A 17190-nucleotide genomic window follows, 5' to 3' on the forward strand; every position below is an offset into this window, starting at 1 on the left:
TATTGAGCAGCAGCAGTCCACTTAGAGCCACCATCAAAATCGCAATCTCATTGTAGAGTCTGATCACTGAACTGACCAATGGGATCATCCCCCCATAAACTCTGTCTGTCATATCTCTGAGCTTCTCTGAACAGTCATGGCCAACACACAGATTAACCGAACTGCCTCCTTCAAATCCTCACCGAGAGGGATTCCGCCGTTTGAAGTGGTCAGGCCATACAAGGATCTTGACCTTTTCTCGGCTCGCCTCGAGCTGTCAGTCGGCCGCACTAACGCAGCGTTCACACAGCAAGCAGTCTGGTTGAAGGGCTTGTTCTGTTCACACAGATTGTGGTTGAAATGAGAGGCTCCAAAATCAACTCTGTAGTCGTCTTAAGCATCAAATACATTCTGAAAAGCCAAGTCGCTGCAGGTCTTCACTCGCCTCGCCATTGCCTTTTGTTATCCTTTGCGATGTCACATGATTTTAATACACTAAGGGATAATTCTGGTTCATTATAACTTTTTTTTTCTCCTTCGGTTCTGCATGTTATAATATTATTTTACTCACCAAAGTAATTTCTCAGACCTTCCCTTCAGACTTCTGGAAAAAAAAAGGCAGCTCAAAGCCTTTGTTTAAGGTTAGGGAAAGATCCTGGCCTCGGTAGGAACTCTAAAAAATCAACACTGACTCAGAGCATCAGGTTTACTGTTTTAGTGTTTAACCAAAACCATCATCCTTCTCTAACATAGTCAAGGTCTAGCACTTAGTGCGCCCACAACCACTCCAAACACCCCCATACGAGTAGTTAGATGATCGGTTTAGCCAGATGATGAAGTAAATCTAGGGCTGGGTATCGAACTTTGATACTTTTACGGACCGACCGATTTGGTTTGAGGATCAAAAAGTGCCTCGTCATACGATACCAACTCTCGATACCAAAGTAGTAAATTAGTAAATCTCATCAGCGTTAGTGAGACAGTGAGCATGCAACGTGGTTGGACCATTTGAGTGACTGTCTGCACACGACGACGGCAAGCAAGGTTAGTCAAAGTTGAACCAAAGAGAGAGAGTTTGGGTAGTGCTTAAACCTTCCAGTCTTTTTGCTTTTTGATAGGAGCGATGGCGAAAATAAGAACGTAAGACCCAGAATTATTCCATAAGTTTGACATGGCACAGATTTATAAAGGCCAAACTCACTTTGAAGGTCTCCTGTAGTTTGTCCTCATACATATCCACAGCATCGTTGCTGTGTATGGCGGCCCGCACCCATTATTATGGTAAAGACTACCCTGAGAGGTAATAATGCTGCTCTCATACACTTGTTCAGGAAGGTTACTCAGAAATCAACTCCTTACAGTCGGCACAGAGACATACAATCAGGTGTGCCCGCACATGTCTGTGAAAACGTGCAATCAGACAGGACTGACTGCAATCACACAGTGGCAGGCGCGCACACACACATGCACACACATATATATATATATATATGTACACAGTGTGGCCCTATGCTATTTTATCACCAGGAGCCACAAAAACAAACACATGTTCCTCGAAATGGCAAAGGGAAATTAATGTCTCTCAGTTGGCTGTGGTGATCACACGCAGCAGAGTACACCAGTGTTAAGTACATAAATGAAGAAAAAGCACCGTACTGTACAGGATTACTGTATGTTGCGTCATGTCTCTGATTAAGACAGGGTATGAATAAATGCATGTTTAACAGTAGATCTAATAAAAAATTCAATACCAGCGCTATTACTACTAATAACACCACAGGGAGAGCCGGGATATGAAAAATGATACATTGACAGACCGATGTTTGGATTAATATTTAATATTTTCAGGAACCTATTATCCTGAAGTCTTGTGTGTAAGTGGTGCGTGATGTGCAGAATAAAATCTACAAACAAAGCCTCATGTAATGAATCAGTCAAGAACACATCTGACATAACGTGCCAGTGCAGTCGTATATCAATATTATAGTGGCTTTGTTTTCCTGCCGTGGCGGCCATCTTAATATATATAGTATACATTTCCTCCTGAATCAAATAGAAACATGCAGCTGTTAGCCCGGGCAAATGGAACATGGCATTTTTTCCTTCCATTTCAGTCTTAGTGAATTTGGGCCTCAGGCAAGCCTTGCACAGTGCAGTGTGGAGTGTCATTGTCTGACAACTTTAATCTAGGATTGGCTGCTTCAACTTTTTGACATGGATGGCCAAGGGCTGAAATCCTGCCCCCGTCCATCGCCATGGGCCAAGTATGTTACCGGCCAGTGCTGCATTGAAAAAACTGAAAATATCAGAGCTACATGGCACTGGATAAAACTTGTAAGATACACCTTGACAAATTTATCCTTATACACTTTTATTTTATAATGTGCCTACAGCATAACACTGTCCAGTGTTTCCATTACGTTGTTGGAACTACAGCACGATTTAATCAAATTCAAATAATACAAAACATAATGATGAGCAAAGAAAACATAAAATGAACAAAACACTTCATTAAAATTTTAAAGCAGACAATAATTATATAAAAAATAATTGGACATAATGAAGAATTAATTAGACATTACAAATTAAATATGATGCCAGTTTCTTTTTAAAAAATTTCAAAAGATAGGAATCTCATTATAATGTGAACTCAGCCATTCCAAGCCTGCACCATGATATCTGATATCTATATAACATATACATTTTCTACTGAAAGGGTTTGCAATTTATTACACCTGAAGGTAACACAATTAAACAATGGGACGTGTAAAGCAGCGATATTAGGCATGAAAGCAGCACATGGATGAGTGCTATATAAATAGTAAATGGACTGCATTTGTGAAGCGCTTTTCTCATCTTAACGACCACCTACAGCGCTTCACGCTGCAAGTCACAATCACCCGTTCACACACATTCATTCAGCGCTTTCCCCGTGAGCCGGTGGAGGTTGTTGTACGTGCAGACGCAAAAGATTGATGACACAAAGTGGACGTCAGCAGTCGGAAGAGAGAGCAAGTGAGCACAGAGGGGGGGTGTCTCAGACTCAAATCCAACAAAGTTCGTTTAAAAGTTCGTTGTTAAGAATTCAACTGTTTTCGACAGTCCCTGCAAACAGCTGCAGTACTCCTGCAGGTGATGATGATGTAACTGGCAAAAGAAATAAAAAAAATCTATCTCAATCAATTCTCTAAGATGACTTTCAAAGTTGAATTCAAAGCAGAATTTTCTCACTATCATTGAACTATAAGTCTCCAGCCAGTTAATTTATTCTATAAACAAATAAAAGTGTGCGGCAGCTGTTGTGGATTTTGACTGTGTAGCCGGAGAGTATCAGGCCAATAAAGCAGTGATTTATTCATTTTCCTGACCACACAGCGGAGGGTTTGCAGGTCTAGATTGATGCAGATTGATGGTAGTACTCCCAGTTTCCAGGCAGTATAGCTCATATTGCTTGGGAGATTAGAAAGATGTGCACTTCAAAGCTTTGCTGAATACTAACACAGCTGAGAGACTGAGCTAGATATGTTTTCCGTGGTGGGTTTTGCTCTGACTGTTCGGTATTGATATCTATGTTTGATATACTACTTTACTCAACTGTTTGCGACTGTCGGTGTCTTCATCTGTCCAGTGGATAAATGGATGGCGATAGTGCCTTTTGTATTTATGTGTTAATGCACAACCTCACATGTGATGGAAAGAGGCAAATTAAGTGATACATTTAAACATTAGGAGGAAATGTATTAAGTGCTGCTCAGACTAGCAATTATATATTACTCCCACCATCTCTGATGTGCCATTATCATAATATCTATTTCAATTATGAGAGTTTGTCTTCGACCGGAGGACTGTCAGCAGTAACTAAAAGCTTCAATGTGGGACTTCAGTCGGAAGGAAGTGTATCGTTAGTCCTGTCATCCTGCCCCCGAGTCTGTAACCTTGATGCTCCCACACTTTTCACACTGTCTGTCTCTCCGAGCAGCATCTTTACAGCCTTCACAGACGCTGGCACAAAGCGCAAAGTGAATACAGCCAATCTGCATTTAAAAACATCGACACAGAGCTTCACCTTGTATTTTCACACAAAAGGGAGGGAAGACGATGTGTCTAAAAGTTTTTTTTTCTGATGCTGACTGAATATTTATTCTGGTCATGATCCATATGTCAGGGTCACTTCCAAACAGCTGCTTTTGTCACAGATGTATAACTGGTTATTTCTTTATCAAGTTTAGGATTTCAGACGCTGTCCAAACTTCCACTGAGAAAAACTTTATTAATGCGGTGAGGAAACTTTATTATCTATTCTCTTTCTATCCCCACACCTTGATGTGATGTAGCAACACGGTGCAACATATTTTTTGTCGAATAGACAGAGCGCATGGAAAGTAAATATAAATTCAAACATTCATCCATCCATCCATTTTTTATCCGTTTATCCGAGGTCGGGTCGCGGTGGCAGCAGGTCACTCGAAAGTAATCCAGACGTCCCTCTCCCCAGCGACGTTTTCCAGCTCCTCATGGATCCTGAGGTGTTCCCATGCTAATACCAGTAGCACCCATATTGCTAACTGTACTATGTATTTCAAAGGAGAAATCACTGGGACTAGGACTTCAGAAGTATTGCTTGGTCAAGATCAATCATCAACCATCTGCATTATGAAATTAAAGTTATGTTGAGAAATGCCACAACCACATTGTAACTTTGGTTGAAGTAGCATACAGTCGTACCGCTGTATCTGCAACGTTCATCTCTTCAACTAAGAAACCTCGTAACGAAAATGTAACTTTGACAAAATGAAGGAAGATGATACAAAAAACCGAACCCAAGCTCAGAACTGGGGCCGTACATCTCTGTGCAGGTTCCCACAGGTCGTTATCAATAGGCAACAGTTTGTACAAAGGTTGTTCAGTAATAAAAGTTTTCTCACGAGCTTCGGCCCTGATCCTCTTCGTCTTACTGCCCCTTGATGCCCCCCCCCCCCCCCCATGATGTCAGAAGTGCTTTCCTGTAGCACATCTGACAGTGTCCTAGGAGGCCACGGCACACTGTTGATGCTGGCCATTAATTAGTGTAAAGCTGCCCCCCCCCCCCCCCAGCCTCTCCATACCATCGTCCAGCATGTCAGAGTTGTTTTTTCAGCACAACGGGAACAATTAAGCAGCTGACAAGGCAGCCGCCATTTGAAGTCCGTCCCCGCTACGTTCACTGGCTTAAACACGACTTAGCAGACACCTTGCAGCGCCCTGTTGCTGCCTTGTAACCTTCAGCATGTGCCTTGAAATGCATTTTGTAATATGTTAGCGTATTATCATAACCAGATGCCCACCCTACCGCCCACCTCTGCACATCTTTGAAAAATGAGGTTCAGTCTTGAATATTAAAGACGCCGAGGTTCATTTATTTAGGGCTGCATTTGGGCCACCGAGGGATGCTGATTTGAATCTCTTTGTTAAGCTGTCTATCCTTATCTGTCAGCATCAGAGGATGCAATTTCTCTCTTCCCACCTCATCCTCCTTGTCTCCTAAATGGCAGGGATATTTAGAGGTGCTTGACAACTGAGGCATGCAAATTAGCAGTTGATGTTTCCTGTGTTCTCTCTGTTTCTTTCGCTTCTTACCCCACATCTCCACCCCTGAGTTGGTCCTTTTAGCCTCTCTGAGAAAATGTATTGGTGATGCTATTTTCATGACGACGTAGGAGGAAGGTATAAGGGTAATTACAAAGACTTTATCCATACGTGTTTTTTGTTTTTTTCCCTCTCTACACCAATTGAAAGCAGCAGCCTCTCTGTACGATCTGGTGCATTCTGGAGGAGTAATACTAGCAGTCCACACTTCCTTGTGTAGCCCTGCATCTCGCTCTGAAGGGGTAACATAGGCAAATTTGTTTTCAGTGTATTATAAGCAGCACTCATTTAAAATGAGACACAATTCCGATGATTATAAAAGTCATTTACAGCCCCATTAGTAAGTTGTAGCGTCATATTGAACCACCTGTTCATAATATCTGTCATATTTATTATGTGTGATGATGGTGCAATGTGATGCTTATCCAAATCAAATTGATCAAAAGCAGTGTTGGGCAGCAGAGACTGAATTGGCCGGCTGTTCTATCTACTGAGAGCATCAAAGACCAGAGCTGGGTACACAATATCCGCCTCAGATTACACAATATCTGGCAGAAAATTCGCCTGATCTGGAGCGCGTGGGGTGTCAGAAATGAAAACGGCCCCGTCAGGCTCGACAATTCTTTATTTCATCATGTATAGTGTGTCATATTTCATATCTGGATTTATTCCTGACGTGCCTGCTGACATAGCTAATCCCAGTAGTCCACCTCTGGCTCTGTCTGTCCGTGGACGTCATTGCGGTTTCATTTAAAAAAAAGCACAAGCCAACATTGGTGGGTTTGATTGGTTCAGTCTGACATCAACTCCTCATCATCGTCAGACCATCTGGAAAGACACAAATATCGTGGAGTGTGAACCTGGAATTAGGGACAGTGTTTAAAGAGTTAAAGCTTGTATAATTGCTTTTTTCAAAGGGGCTTCTGATTGGCCGCTGTGCCGGTCTGGTGCATCTTTTGAGGCGGCTCGCTGCTGAGTTTGATTTTGATAAGAAGTAGAGAAGCTGTTGGGCAGAACAGTCACATTAGTACATACCTGCAGTGCATGCTCCTGCTTCACTTTGTGTGTGTGTGTGTGTGTGTGTGTGTGTGTTTGTGTGTTCAGTTCTGGAGCTGTGTCGTGTGTTTCACAGTATTGTTCCTCCGATAGTGACACAAGTAGCGTAAACATTTCAAATATAGCTAGTTGATTTCCTACAGTAAATTGCTGATTTGATTTTGTGTCTGTTTGTGTTTGTCCACGTAGCCTAGAGCGTGTGTGTGTGTGTGTGTGTGTGTGTGTGTGTGTGTGTGTGTGTGTGTGTGTGTGTGTGTGTGTGTGTATCTCACAATAAAAATCTTGCGCTGGGGACCCGAAATAACTATCAGCCACGACTGGCGAGCTGCCAAGCGTTGCCTTTGTAGCAATAATTTAAAATAAACCAAAGCCACTCAAGCTTTACCATCAGCCCCAACTATGGATGCAACCCCAAAGCAAAGTCTGCAATGTTATTACTGTAGTTTTTCAAATCAAAGTAGCACAAAGCTAGAAAGAATCCATTTTTCATTCTTCAGGCAGAGATATTGTTTGTGAAACAAGGAAGTGCAGCAATCTAAGTGGCGGCTCATGACAGATGACGGCTGTGACCAATTTTTCCTCAGCCCACAGGCTTGTTGAGCAGTTTCCCCGGTCACTCAGTTCTCTTTATTCCCACGGACACACATTAAGGGGGTTCTGGTCCACCGCCTGCTTTACTGTTGCCACCCATTAAATGTTATTTTACACCGAAACACTTTCTCCAGGAAGGAGATTTAGACATTATCTGTTCTTCATATTGTGAAAGACAAAATGAATAAAAACACATTATGACTGTATTTTTCCCTCTTTTATTTGAACCTCAAGTTTTAGTAAATTTCTGAGAGGGAAAAGTTGTCATGTAATTTGTAAGAAATAAGAACCCAGAGAACTATTTTTTGATGTTGCCCCTCTCTGAGTGTTTTTTCCTGCGCAGTGCTTATACTTATTTAACAAAACTGTGTAATTATACTGAGGTTTTTCTTTTTTTTTATGCGAATGAATGTGTCAGAGAAATTATCGGTTTTCTTGAATCTTGAAAGTTTTCTTTTTGTATGTCTCTGATTTTAAATACATTACTTTCCGTCATGGCGGCAGCTCTTCACTGGCTGCTCACCGTGTTTTCCCATCAGTCCCGCGTGTTGTTTCTATCATGCATTACCTTTTTATCAACCATATTTATTCCAGTTGATGCATATGCACCGTGCACCAGTGGTAATTTATGCGCCCTTGTCTTTGTCCTGTCCAGTGGTGAGTCAGAACCTGGTGACAGACAATGTGTCCGTGGTGGAGGGAGAGATGGCGATCATCAGCTGTCGGGTGAAGAACAACGACGACTCCGTTATCCAGCTGCTTAACCCCAACAGGCAGACAATCTACTTCAGAGACATGAGGCGTGAGTATTATACAACGTTACTGTCGTGTGTACTGTCATCGTTTAATTAAGTTGCCCTCTCGTGGACTTGAGTGTGTTTTGTTAAGTACGTAAATTTACTTTGTTTTGACTGGAGGAAAACAGCGCTGACATGAGGAGGGGAAAAAACATAAGAAAAAGACCTCAACCACTGACAGCCATTTATATACATGTTTTATTCAAAGCTGTCACTAAAGCAGCCAATTTCCATCTCAATTGTAACTTTCACCTTCTTTGCATTGCAGCAGTGTAACTTGTCCAAGAGAGCCCACTGTGGAACAAAATGACACACCAACATGAACTCAACAACAGACTGATGGGGCTGTTTGGATTTGTTTCCCATAACTAGTTTTCGATTTTGGACTCGGTTTGTTTGTTTATTTTAGCTGCCATTTTCTGAACACAGGGTCGGGGGTTTGTTCCATTACCAATTTCAGGATATTAGTGATATATAGAAAATAACCATTGTATAGGCTTATTCGTCCATCTAGTGAGAATCCAGGTAAAGCAACCAGCATGGAGCGATGTCTGAATGTTCCCGAGTCATAATAACAGGTGGTTTTCCTGTTTCTCCCATACATATGAATACAACACACATGAATTCAACAACAAAACATCTTCAATTTCACAATAAAAGTCCAGTGGATTGTCTCATTTTGACCTGACATCATGATACTAGGGGTGGCTTTACGCAGACATAAATATATAATACATAATTATATAATATAAAACACCACTATAGTACAAGACCTAGACTTATAAAGAGACATAAAGTCTGCCTTTCACTTTTATGACTACACATTCCCGATTACCTCACTGCAGTTGTTATGTAGTACAGTTGCACCTGTTTATAGGGAAAACAAAACCTTGTGTTTTGTAGGTCATGCATTGTATGACTCAGTGAATAGAAAGTATTGTGTTACTGTCTAGAGAAAGTAGGCTATAGCTGGTAGCTTACACTGTCTGCTGAGAGAGAGAGAGAGAGAGAGAGAGAGAGAGAGAGAGAGAGAGGGGGATCTTTCAGCACTGCCATGTCTTAATGTGATTGATATCAAATGTGTTTAATTATAGTCCGAAGCAGTTTGATGTGATCAGATGACACGGAAATCAATCTTAGTGATTTATTTATCTCAGTTTCACTGGTTCATTTTTCGGAGCAGCAGTAAAATTAGACAGACATTTAACATATCATTTACATTTGGTAAAATTTAACCAAACCAGAATTGGGGGTGTGTGTGTGTGGGGGGGGGGGGGGGGGGGGGGGGGGGACGACGACGTGTAGACATAGTTTAAGCAGGCATGTGACCGGAGCCAGCAGTAAAGTTGTATAACATTAATTAACATTCGCTTACATTACTTGCACTTCCAGAGAGCTGCATTAAGTTTGACCCACATGTCTGCAGCAGGATTAACACAGAATGAGGTTAATACAATCTAGCAAACATGTTTAGCTTTCAGCGTGCCTGCTTTAATAACATCAACTCATATCCTTAAACATTTAATGACCTGTTGTGTTGGTTCTTATCCTGCCCAATTATCATGCTGCACATGCCTTGTTTGCCAGGTTTTGCTTCCTTTAATTATGATTTTTTTTTTAAGCCCTTGTGGGAATAATGTTGACCTCAGTATAAAATACTGTAGATCTTTTTAACTATACGAGATTACCATATATATTATATATTATACAAGTTCAAAATGTGCAGATGTTAGGGGGGAAAAAAAAAGAAAAGCATATGCTTATTTTAATGTATTGTTTATATTGCTCTCAGCAGTTTGCATAGTTCTCCAACCCTGTCTCCAAAATTTATGTTCATATACGAGTGATTTGCATTAACAATGTGATTCCACTCCTCACAGCTACAGCCTGGTTAAAGCTTTTACAGGGTTTTGTTGAGGCAGCTCAAAGCACCTCATGAAGTTTAACTCCACCTTTTTTTTTGGTGTTTAATCAAAACCATGAAGCTTAACTAACCTTAACCAAACCTAACAACCCGTGTAACACTGGACATGAACCGCAGATTCTGGTGTCAGAGAAAGGTAAAGGCGTCAGGTTGTTACACTTCCTGACTGCAGTTACGGTTCCTCCCGAATAAAATTTGGCAAAGCAAACATCAGACATAATTATAGTTTGCAGGAGACAGGTTTGGTGCAACTGTACGTGAGCCATAAAGCAAAGTTTAATACGAGTTTTCGAGCAGGGAGGAGTTTAGTTTTGTATTTAACCCTAAATTGTAATATCTCAGTTGAAGGAATTTCCTCTAATTTGGCACAAACATTCACTTTGACTCCAGGATGAACTGATTAAAAATTTGGTGGTCAAAGGTCAAAGGTCACTGTGACCTCACAAGACACGTTTTTAGCCGTAATCGCAAATGTATTAATTATGGCACAATTAAACACAAATTTCTGATAGGATAAAATGAGGTGACGACTTTTTATATCCAAACAGTCAAAGGTCAACTTCACTGTGACATCATAACGTAAAAAAAAAAGCCTCAGGCCGTTACTCAACGCCGTAACTCAGGAGGGAGAGATTGTGACCATATTTCCGCGGCTTGTTGGCGGAGGCACACAAGCGCGAGGCGGTAATTCCAGTTCTTTCTAAGTGTGTTTTTTTTTAATCACTTGTAGGAACACTGCAATCAAACTATCAAACTCCAACAGTGCTTGTTGTCTTGGCTTGTTAATCAAAGGAAGGTAACGTGTCAGACAACAAGACATTACCGAACATCACTTCATTCTAATTTGCCTGAAATAAAAAGAAAAAAAAAATCAGTGGCTTTACCGCCGATGTGCAGTTATTTTAGCTACTGTTTGCTCTCACTGCTCCGTCAGCCTGACCCACACCAAGCCTGTGTGTTTGTTTGAGTGTGTGTATCTAACCCCAGCTCCCACACACTGGCACGAAACACAGATGCATTCTCCAACATCTAATGGGAAAACAGAGGGAGAGAGAGTTTGAGCAGAGGAACCGATGCTGTGTTTTTATTTCAATTTTTAATGAAATTATTACACATCATGTCGTCGCCAGTTAACATGACATGAATCCAATTCTAATCATTCCCTGAAATTCTGAAAGTAAAGTGTTTTTTGTAATAATGATGATAATAATGAACAGATAATTGTGAGCTTCCGCCTGAACAATATGATGCATTAGTACCAGGATTCAAATACATACTGTAAATCGCTCGGTGTCTTGGGAAACCGCGGAGTTCATTTGTGGGAATCATCGCAGCGATGTTGCCATGTTAACAAGAGACACAAGCACAGTATCCTAAAAAAAGGATGACGACACTCTCAACATGATGCACTGAGTGAGAACGATATCTGAAAAAAAAAAGCTTAGTTTTTTAAGATAGAAACATTTTGGAAAAGAATGAAAATATAAATACAGAATGCAGCGAAGGCTTTTACAGCTCCAGGATGCAACAGCTCCACACGCCACACACTTCAACTCCCGGTGAACATAGTGGAGCATTTAGCATCTAAAGAGGCAGATATTTCTTTCAGCAGCCGGTAGAGAAAAACAGATTGAATATTGGTGTTTTTTTTCAGGTGGACAGACGCACGGCTTCAAATAATGCTAATGTTGCACATTGTTTGCTGGATGTGGAAGCAGGCGGTTGTTTTTTTTTTTTTTTTGCTAACATGTTAGCCATGAGAACTTAAACCTATGGCTCAAAGCCTGTGAGGATGTGTATAGCCTTTGTGTGAGATTATTTCTGCAGGTATTAAACAATTCTGGGCTCGATAAAACTATTTAACACATTACAATAACTAAGCAGAAGTTCTGGTAAAAGTTTGATTTTGCAAAAACCGTGTTAAAATCTCCTCCAGTGTTTAATTTTATAACTCCTTTTAACACGTATTACACTGTTACCTGCTGTTTGCTGTATAGTTACGGCGCATTTCTAATATGTTTCGACCTTTGTCTTGAGTTACGACTTCAGGCATGAGCACGAACACATACTGTACATGAAGTTACGTATTTTCTTTATTCTGATCCTCAGCCTCCTGTGAGGTGAGTGTCAGGCACTCATTCACACTCACCACCCCCTTCTTATGTCCGCGGCCTTGCAAAACACACCCTCTACATACTATACAAGGGCATGCTTCTGTAAGAAGACTTGGTATTTATCTTGGTATTTATCTGCTGTTGTGCCGAGCTGCGGTGAACTGACTCCCACAAGCTGGCTGTCAAGGGCAAGGTGTTCTTCTTTGACGGAGGGCTCCTTGATCTCCTGTGATCCCTCCCAGGCATCTTCGCCACAGCTGCACTGCTTCATTATGACACGGCCTCCACCCGGCAGCCTCCAAACAGCGTTGCCCCCTTCAAAAATATCACATCTGCCATCTCTGTCTGAATCCACAGTGGTGGATTATGTTTGTGAGTGTGAGATGGAGAGCACGGGAGGGTAAAGAGACAGAAAGGAAGCGGTGCTTTAAAAACCGGCTGCAGTTACATGCACAGAGTAGCCTGACTATTGGCCATCCCCTTGTTACGCTTCATGTCCAGCAAAAGCAGTTCTAATGCATTCTGTAAGCCGTTTTATTCCGTTTAGTCGAATTTATTCAAGTTTAAAAGCCCGTGAGATAAGGAGACGGATGCGTTGCACTGCATTTTATTCTACTTCCCTCACCTCGTCGGTCTCTAAAAACACTGGAGCATACATTTCCCATAATGCAACTACATCATCTCCTTAATTAAGCCCTGCCAGACTGGTAAACAACCACATCTTCCAAAGTCATTGACTCACAACTGGGGTGTGGAGTTTGTTACTTTACAGCTTGAGCTTGTGGTTCCCTTAAGTGCTTCTAAGTGCTCAGATGACTCCTGATGACATAATCAGAGGCTAATTTACCAGCCTTAACAAAGCTCCTCCAGAGCCATAGATGACAATACACAACTGTTTCCACAGGCCGAGCGCTCACCGAACCGGTGTGTGTGTAAAGTTGGTGGAGGGCTCCTTTAAGGTTTTTACTCTGATGCTGTTTGATGCAGCTTTAACGACCGCTTCGATAAACGGTACGTAGAAAAGTAGCTTGAGAGCAGCGCAGGGCGTTCTCACCTCACACTGAGCTACAGCAGTTTGTTTCTGTGAAAAGACGAACGTATGATGCTTTAGCACAGATTGTTATTTTTGCTGTTGTTAGCAACCAGCGTATGAACAGATGGGGACGTTTCCGTGGCGAAATGACCTGTTTAAAATGTGAATATCGTCGTGCCCGTTGAGAGGCAGCGGTAGTAAGAACGCAGTAGGTTATAGCTCAAACCGCCATATTTGACTGGGAAATATGTTACTTTAATACACCTACCCAGTTTGGGACAACATTATAAACAGGAAGTAACATATTTGACAGATTTTTTTGAACTGCATAAAGACATATCATATCATGAATTATTTCCTAAATGCCTATAATTGGAATTATAATTGTATAATTAGCATTATTAAACGTCAAGGCCGACCTTGCAATACAAGCTAATATTTAAAATTCTCCCAGGTTGACCAAGTGTTTATTTTTTCCTTGCCGGGATCTAGCCTCTAACACGTCACATGTGCGTTACTGTTTGGCCTTGTAGCATGAGTAAGGTTGATGCACAAAGATGCACACAGATATCTCAGATCTCTTTTGCTCAGGAAGATAAAAACATGCTTTGTTTTGTCAGAGGTTTGATGTACACATGAGCCGCTTTATCCTCCTTATTCTCTTTTCGACATTCTTATTGTGTATAGGGGAGCGCAGGCACATACTTCTGACATCGCTTGCTGCTTCTTCAAATACACACCCACATGGTCACCTGTATGAAACGGCTAAGAATAGCACTTCACCTGATACACAAACACTGCCCTTTTTCTCCTGTGGAGGGAGGGAAGAGTAGCAGTTTCTTTATCAGTGGGTGATCTGGCCATTGAGGGCCAGCAAGGTTCAGGGTAAAAGGCATTTTTGTCAAAACAACTTAATGAGGAAGTGAAACACACACACACACACACACACACTCACACAGTGCGCACACATACTGCACGCACATAGTGCCAGGAATTGGGCTTACTGTGTGTAATGACATAACATGAATTAAAGAAACTCATTTAATGTGAGATATAAAGTCATGTTTTTCAAAATTATAGATAATAATCAGCCAGAAAATGACAAAGAACCTCACGGAGAATGAATAGTGACCTACGAATGTGGACTGACGAATGCTGAAGCATAAAGGAAGAAAAGCCTCGTTGTATATGCTTGAAACCAAAAATGGCGTCTTCTACACCCGTGGTCAAAATACTAACGCTTATAACCATGTCTTTCTGAGTCAGGAATGATCTGGTCTTTTGTATGTGACCAGGATCTATAACAACAAGTTACAAGAAGAAGAGGAGGTTGGATCACCTCACACTCAAAAAGGGGTCGAGCATGTTAATGTCAAGTAGAGACAGAAGGATGGAGTTCATACGGGAACAGGCTGACTGAGATAGACAAGACTTTCATTTCACTCTCGGCTTTGAGTGTTTCGGGCAGCTCTTCGTATCGTGTGCTTGTGTTTCAATATGAAGAGCGTTTTGGTTAAAAACATGCAGCGGGGTTCGGTGACAGTGGCTATAGGTGGTTTTTATCATGATGCGAGGGCTAATACGGTGCCAAGCGGTTCCCTGCAGACATCCAGCAGACGTGGGCATTGTTTGAGTTCGCCTTGTCTGAGCTGAAAACTCTTAAGTTTCTTAAACCAAAACAATGAGCAAAAAAAAAGGCTAAAAGCTGGATTAGCTGTTAATATCAAAAATACAGTTGTTGGGACTCAGTCATTCAATAGACCAAATGTTTCTTTGCTCCACTGGACAAAGGAATTCACACCCCACAGTTCCTCACGGTTCACACCTGGGGATGACCCTTCCCCCCCATGGACCCCACTGGCCAGCCAGTGTGGGCCAGCGTGTGACATGTGACCCCCTAAGGTGTCACAAACAAAACCAGTCTTCTAGACCCTTTCTCTCTCTCTTCCCTTCTTGGCTTGCTCTGGAGAGCAGCTCCAGCCCTCTCCTCTCGGTTCTTCAAAGGGCAACAAGGCCCCAGCCCAGGTCAGCTCTGCTACCTGAGAAACTAGCTCTCTCGCCGGCCTGCAACCAGCAGCCTGCAAACACTCTTCTCCTCCACAACAGCGACCTGCTTCGGATTAACTGTGAGTGAACCAAATCCTCTTCAGAATCAGCGGCTACAACACAAGGCCAGCTGATTTTCCAAGCAACAGGAGTCGTAGCAGAGTTAGCATGGAACAGCTAACTCTGTGAGGAGAACAAAGGAGATACCAGCAAGCAACACAGCCAGACAGGACTTTATTCCACCAGGAAACCCCCCAAACTCACTGGATTTTACAAACCACTGGAAAGGACCTTTTTGCTTGTTCCAAGGATCGGGTAACGTTAACGGACTGGGCCTAACCTCTCCCAGCACAGCATAGCACAGCACAGCATAGCTAATCAGCAGAAGCCTTAACTTGTTAATGTACTTGTTGATTGATGTCTTGTTGTTGTAATGTTTGCTTAGGTTGTGGTCAGTCATACAGTTAATCGAGTACTCGTATGTTCACACACATAGCAGTACGTCTCAGTCCTAGAACCTGCATGAAGCTAACCTTCCCCCTCTAACCTGGTACCTTTAGATTACATGAGCTAGGCTAACAAAGAAACTCACACCTCCCCTCTCACACACACTAGGTGGTCTCAGCGGCCATTTTAGTAGTTTCTTTGTTTACCGCCATCTTTGTAGTCTTCTTTGTTCAGGTCATGTGGTCACAGTGACCACTTTGAGTCGGCCATCTTGCCTTTGTCTGTGTCCCCACAGACACACACACACACACACACACACACACACACACACACACACACACACACACACACACACCTGTATATGCTAGATTAGACATTGTACTTTACTCTGCTCCATTGTAAATAAATGCCTTTTAAGTATAACTACTGGTGTCTTTAATGTTGCACAAGCGTGAATATTGCCAACCTCTACTCGGTAGAATTCCAATCCTTCAACTGTAACTTACTATTGATTTGGTAATTTGGTTATAGTTAGTAAGCTAATGGTTAATCAGAGTTCCAGATTAATGGTAATAAATTGAGACTAAAACCATATTGGCTATTTTGCCTATTAGTTTAGGCTGGTGCCCCGTGAACTTTAATTCATTTTAAAGTTATTCTTTAATATTAATATTTTTAATATTAATATTTTCTTAATTTGTGATAGCCAATAAATTGATAAACAACCGAAATCTAACATATTTGGTGTCCAGCTCATGAGGTAGAGTACTGTTAACATAATGGTGCCGCCCGGGTGAGGCCGAGTACTAATGATGCCGCCCATGTGAGGCCGAGTACTAATGATTTCCAGTTACTAATAGAGCTCAGACCCAACATAATGGTGCCCCGTGTGAGGCCGAGTACTGTTGGCAAATATTCATAATTGTGCAATATTAAATTCATAATTTGGCCAAAACCGCAAAGGTTGAAAAAATTTTTTTAGTCCACCACAGGAGTAAACGTCCAGGTGTACTTACAAACAAGTGCACTGTGGTGAGAATTGGTTTACTAATTTTACCTTAAGTAATATTAGACGTCCTCCAGTTATTAATAGCTAACACTTAAGCCTTAGTATCAAGAGCCTGCTATTGTTGCTAACAATTCCAGTTGAGTTATTCTGTAGGAAATGTAAGAACCTCAGTTCAGCATTTGAATACCACGTGTTCAATGCTATCTAGTAAAGCTGTCAGAATTGCTGCTCCCTTTAACTTAGACACTGTGTGCCGACAGCCCTGTGTAACACAGAGAGCTTATACCTGGCTGTTACTGCCAAGCATTTCAGCCTGAGTAAGATACAGCCTGAGATAGAGCCACAGCGTGCTACCAGCCCTGTGAAACCCAAGTTCTGCACCTAGCTGTTACTGCCTTGCATTACAGCCTGAGTCAACTTGAAGAGATAATCTTTGGACTGTTACTGCCTTGCATCTCAGTCATTGCTTTTTGAAACATTTCTTAAGCAGACAGTAAACCTGCACTTGCCTTTACTGTCCTTAATCTTTATGCCCACTAGTGTAGCTGCCCCTCCTCCACAGGAAGCTA

At 41.8% G+C, this 17190-nt stretch overlaps 1 protein-coding gene across 6 annotated transcripts in view; it reads left to right on the plus strand.

Moving 5' to 3' along the window:
* cadm1a (cell adhesion molecule 1a) overlaps window positions 1–17190 on the plus strand; it is a 350946-nt gene that overhangs the window by 250228 nt on the left and 83528 nt on the right. For all 6 annotated transcript variants that reach the window (XM_056397312.1, XM_056397314.1, XM_056397315.1 and 3 more), the window contains one exon: window positions 7907–8053. In XM_056397312.1, the coding sequence (XP_056253287.1) occupies window positions 7907–8053 (147 nt within the window). The remainder of the gene's footprint in view (window positions 1–7906; window positions 8054–17190) is intronic.

Source organism: Seriola aureovittata, chromosome 15 (genome assembly GCF_021018895.1).
Source record: "Seriola aureovittata isolate HTS-2021-v1 ecotype China chromosome 15, ASM2101889v1, whole genome shotgun sequence".
NCBI classification, from domain to species: domain Eukaryota; kingdom Metazoa; phylum Chordata; class Actinopteri; order Carangiformes; family Carangidae; genus Seriola; species Seriola aureovittata.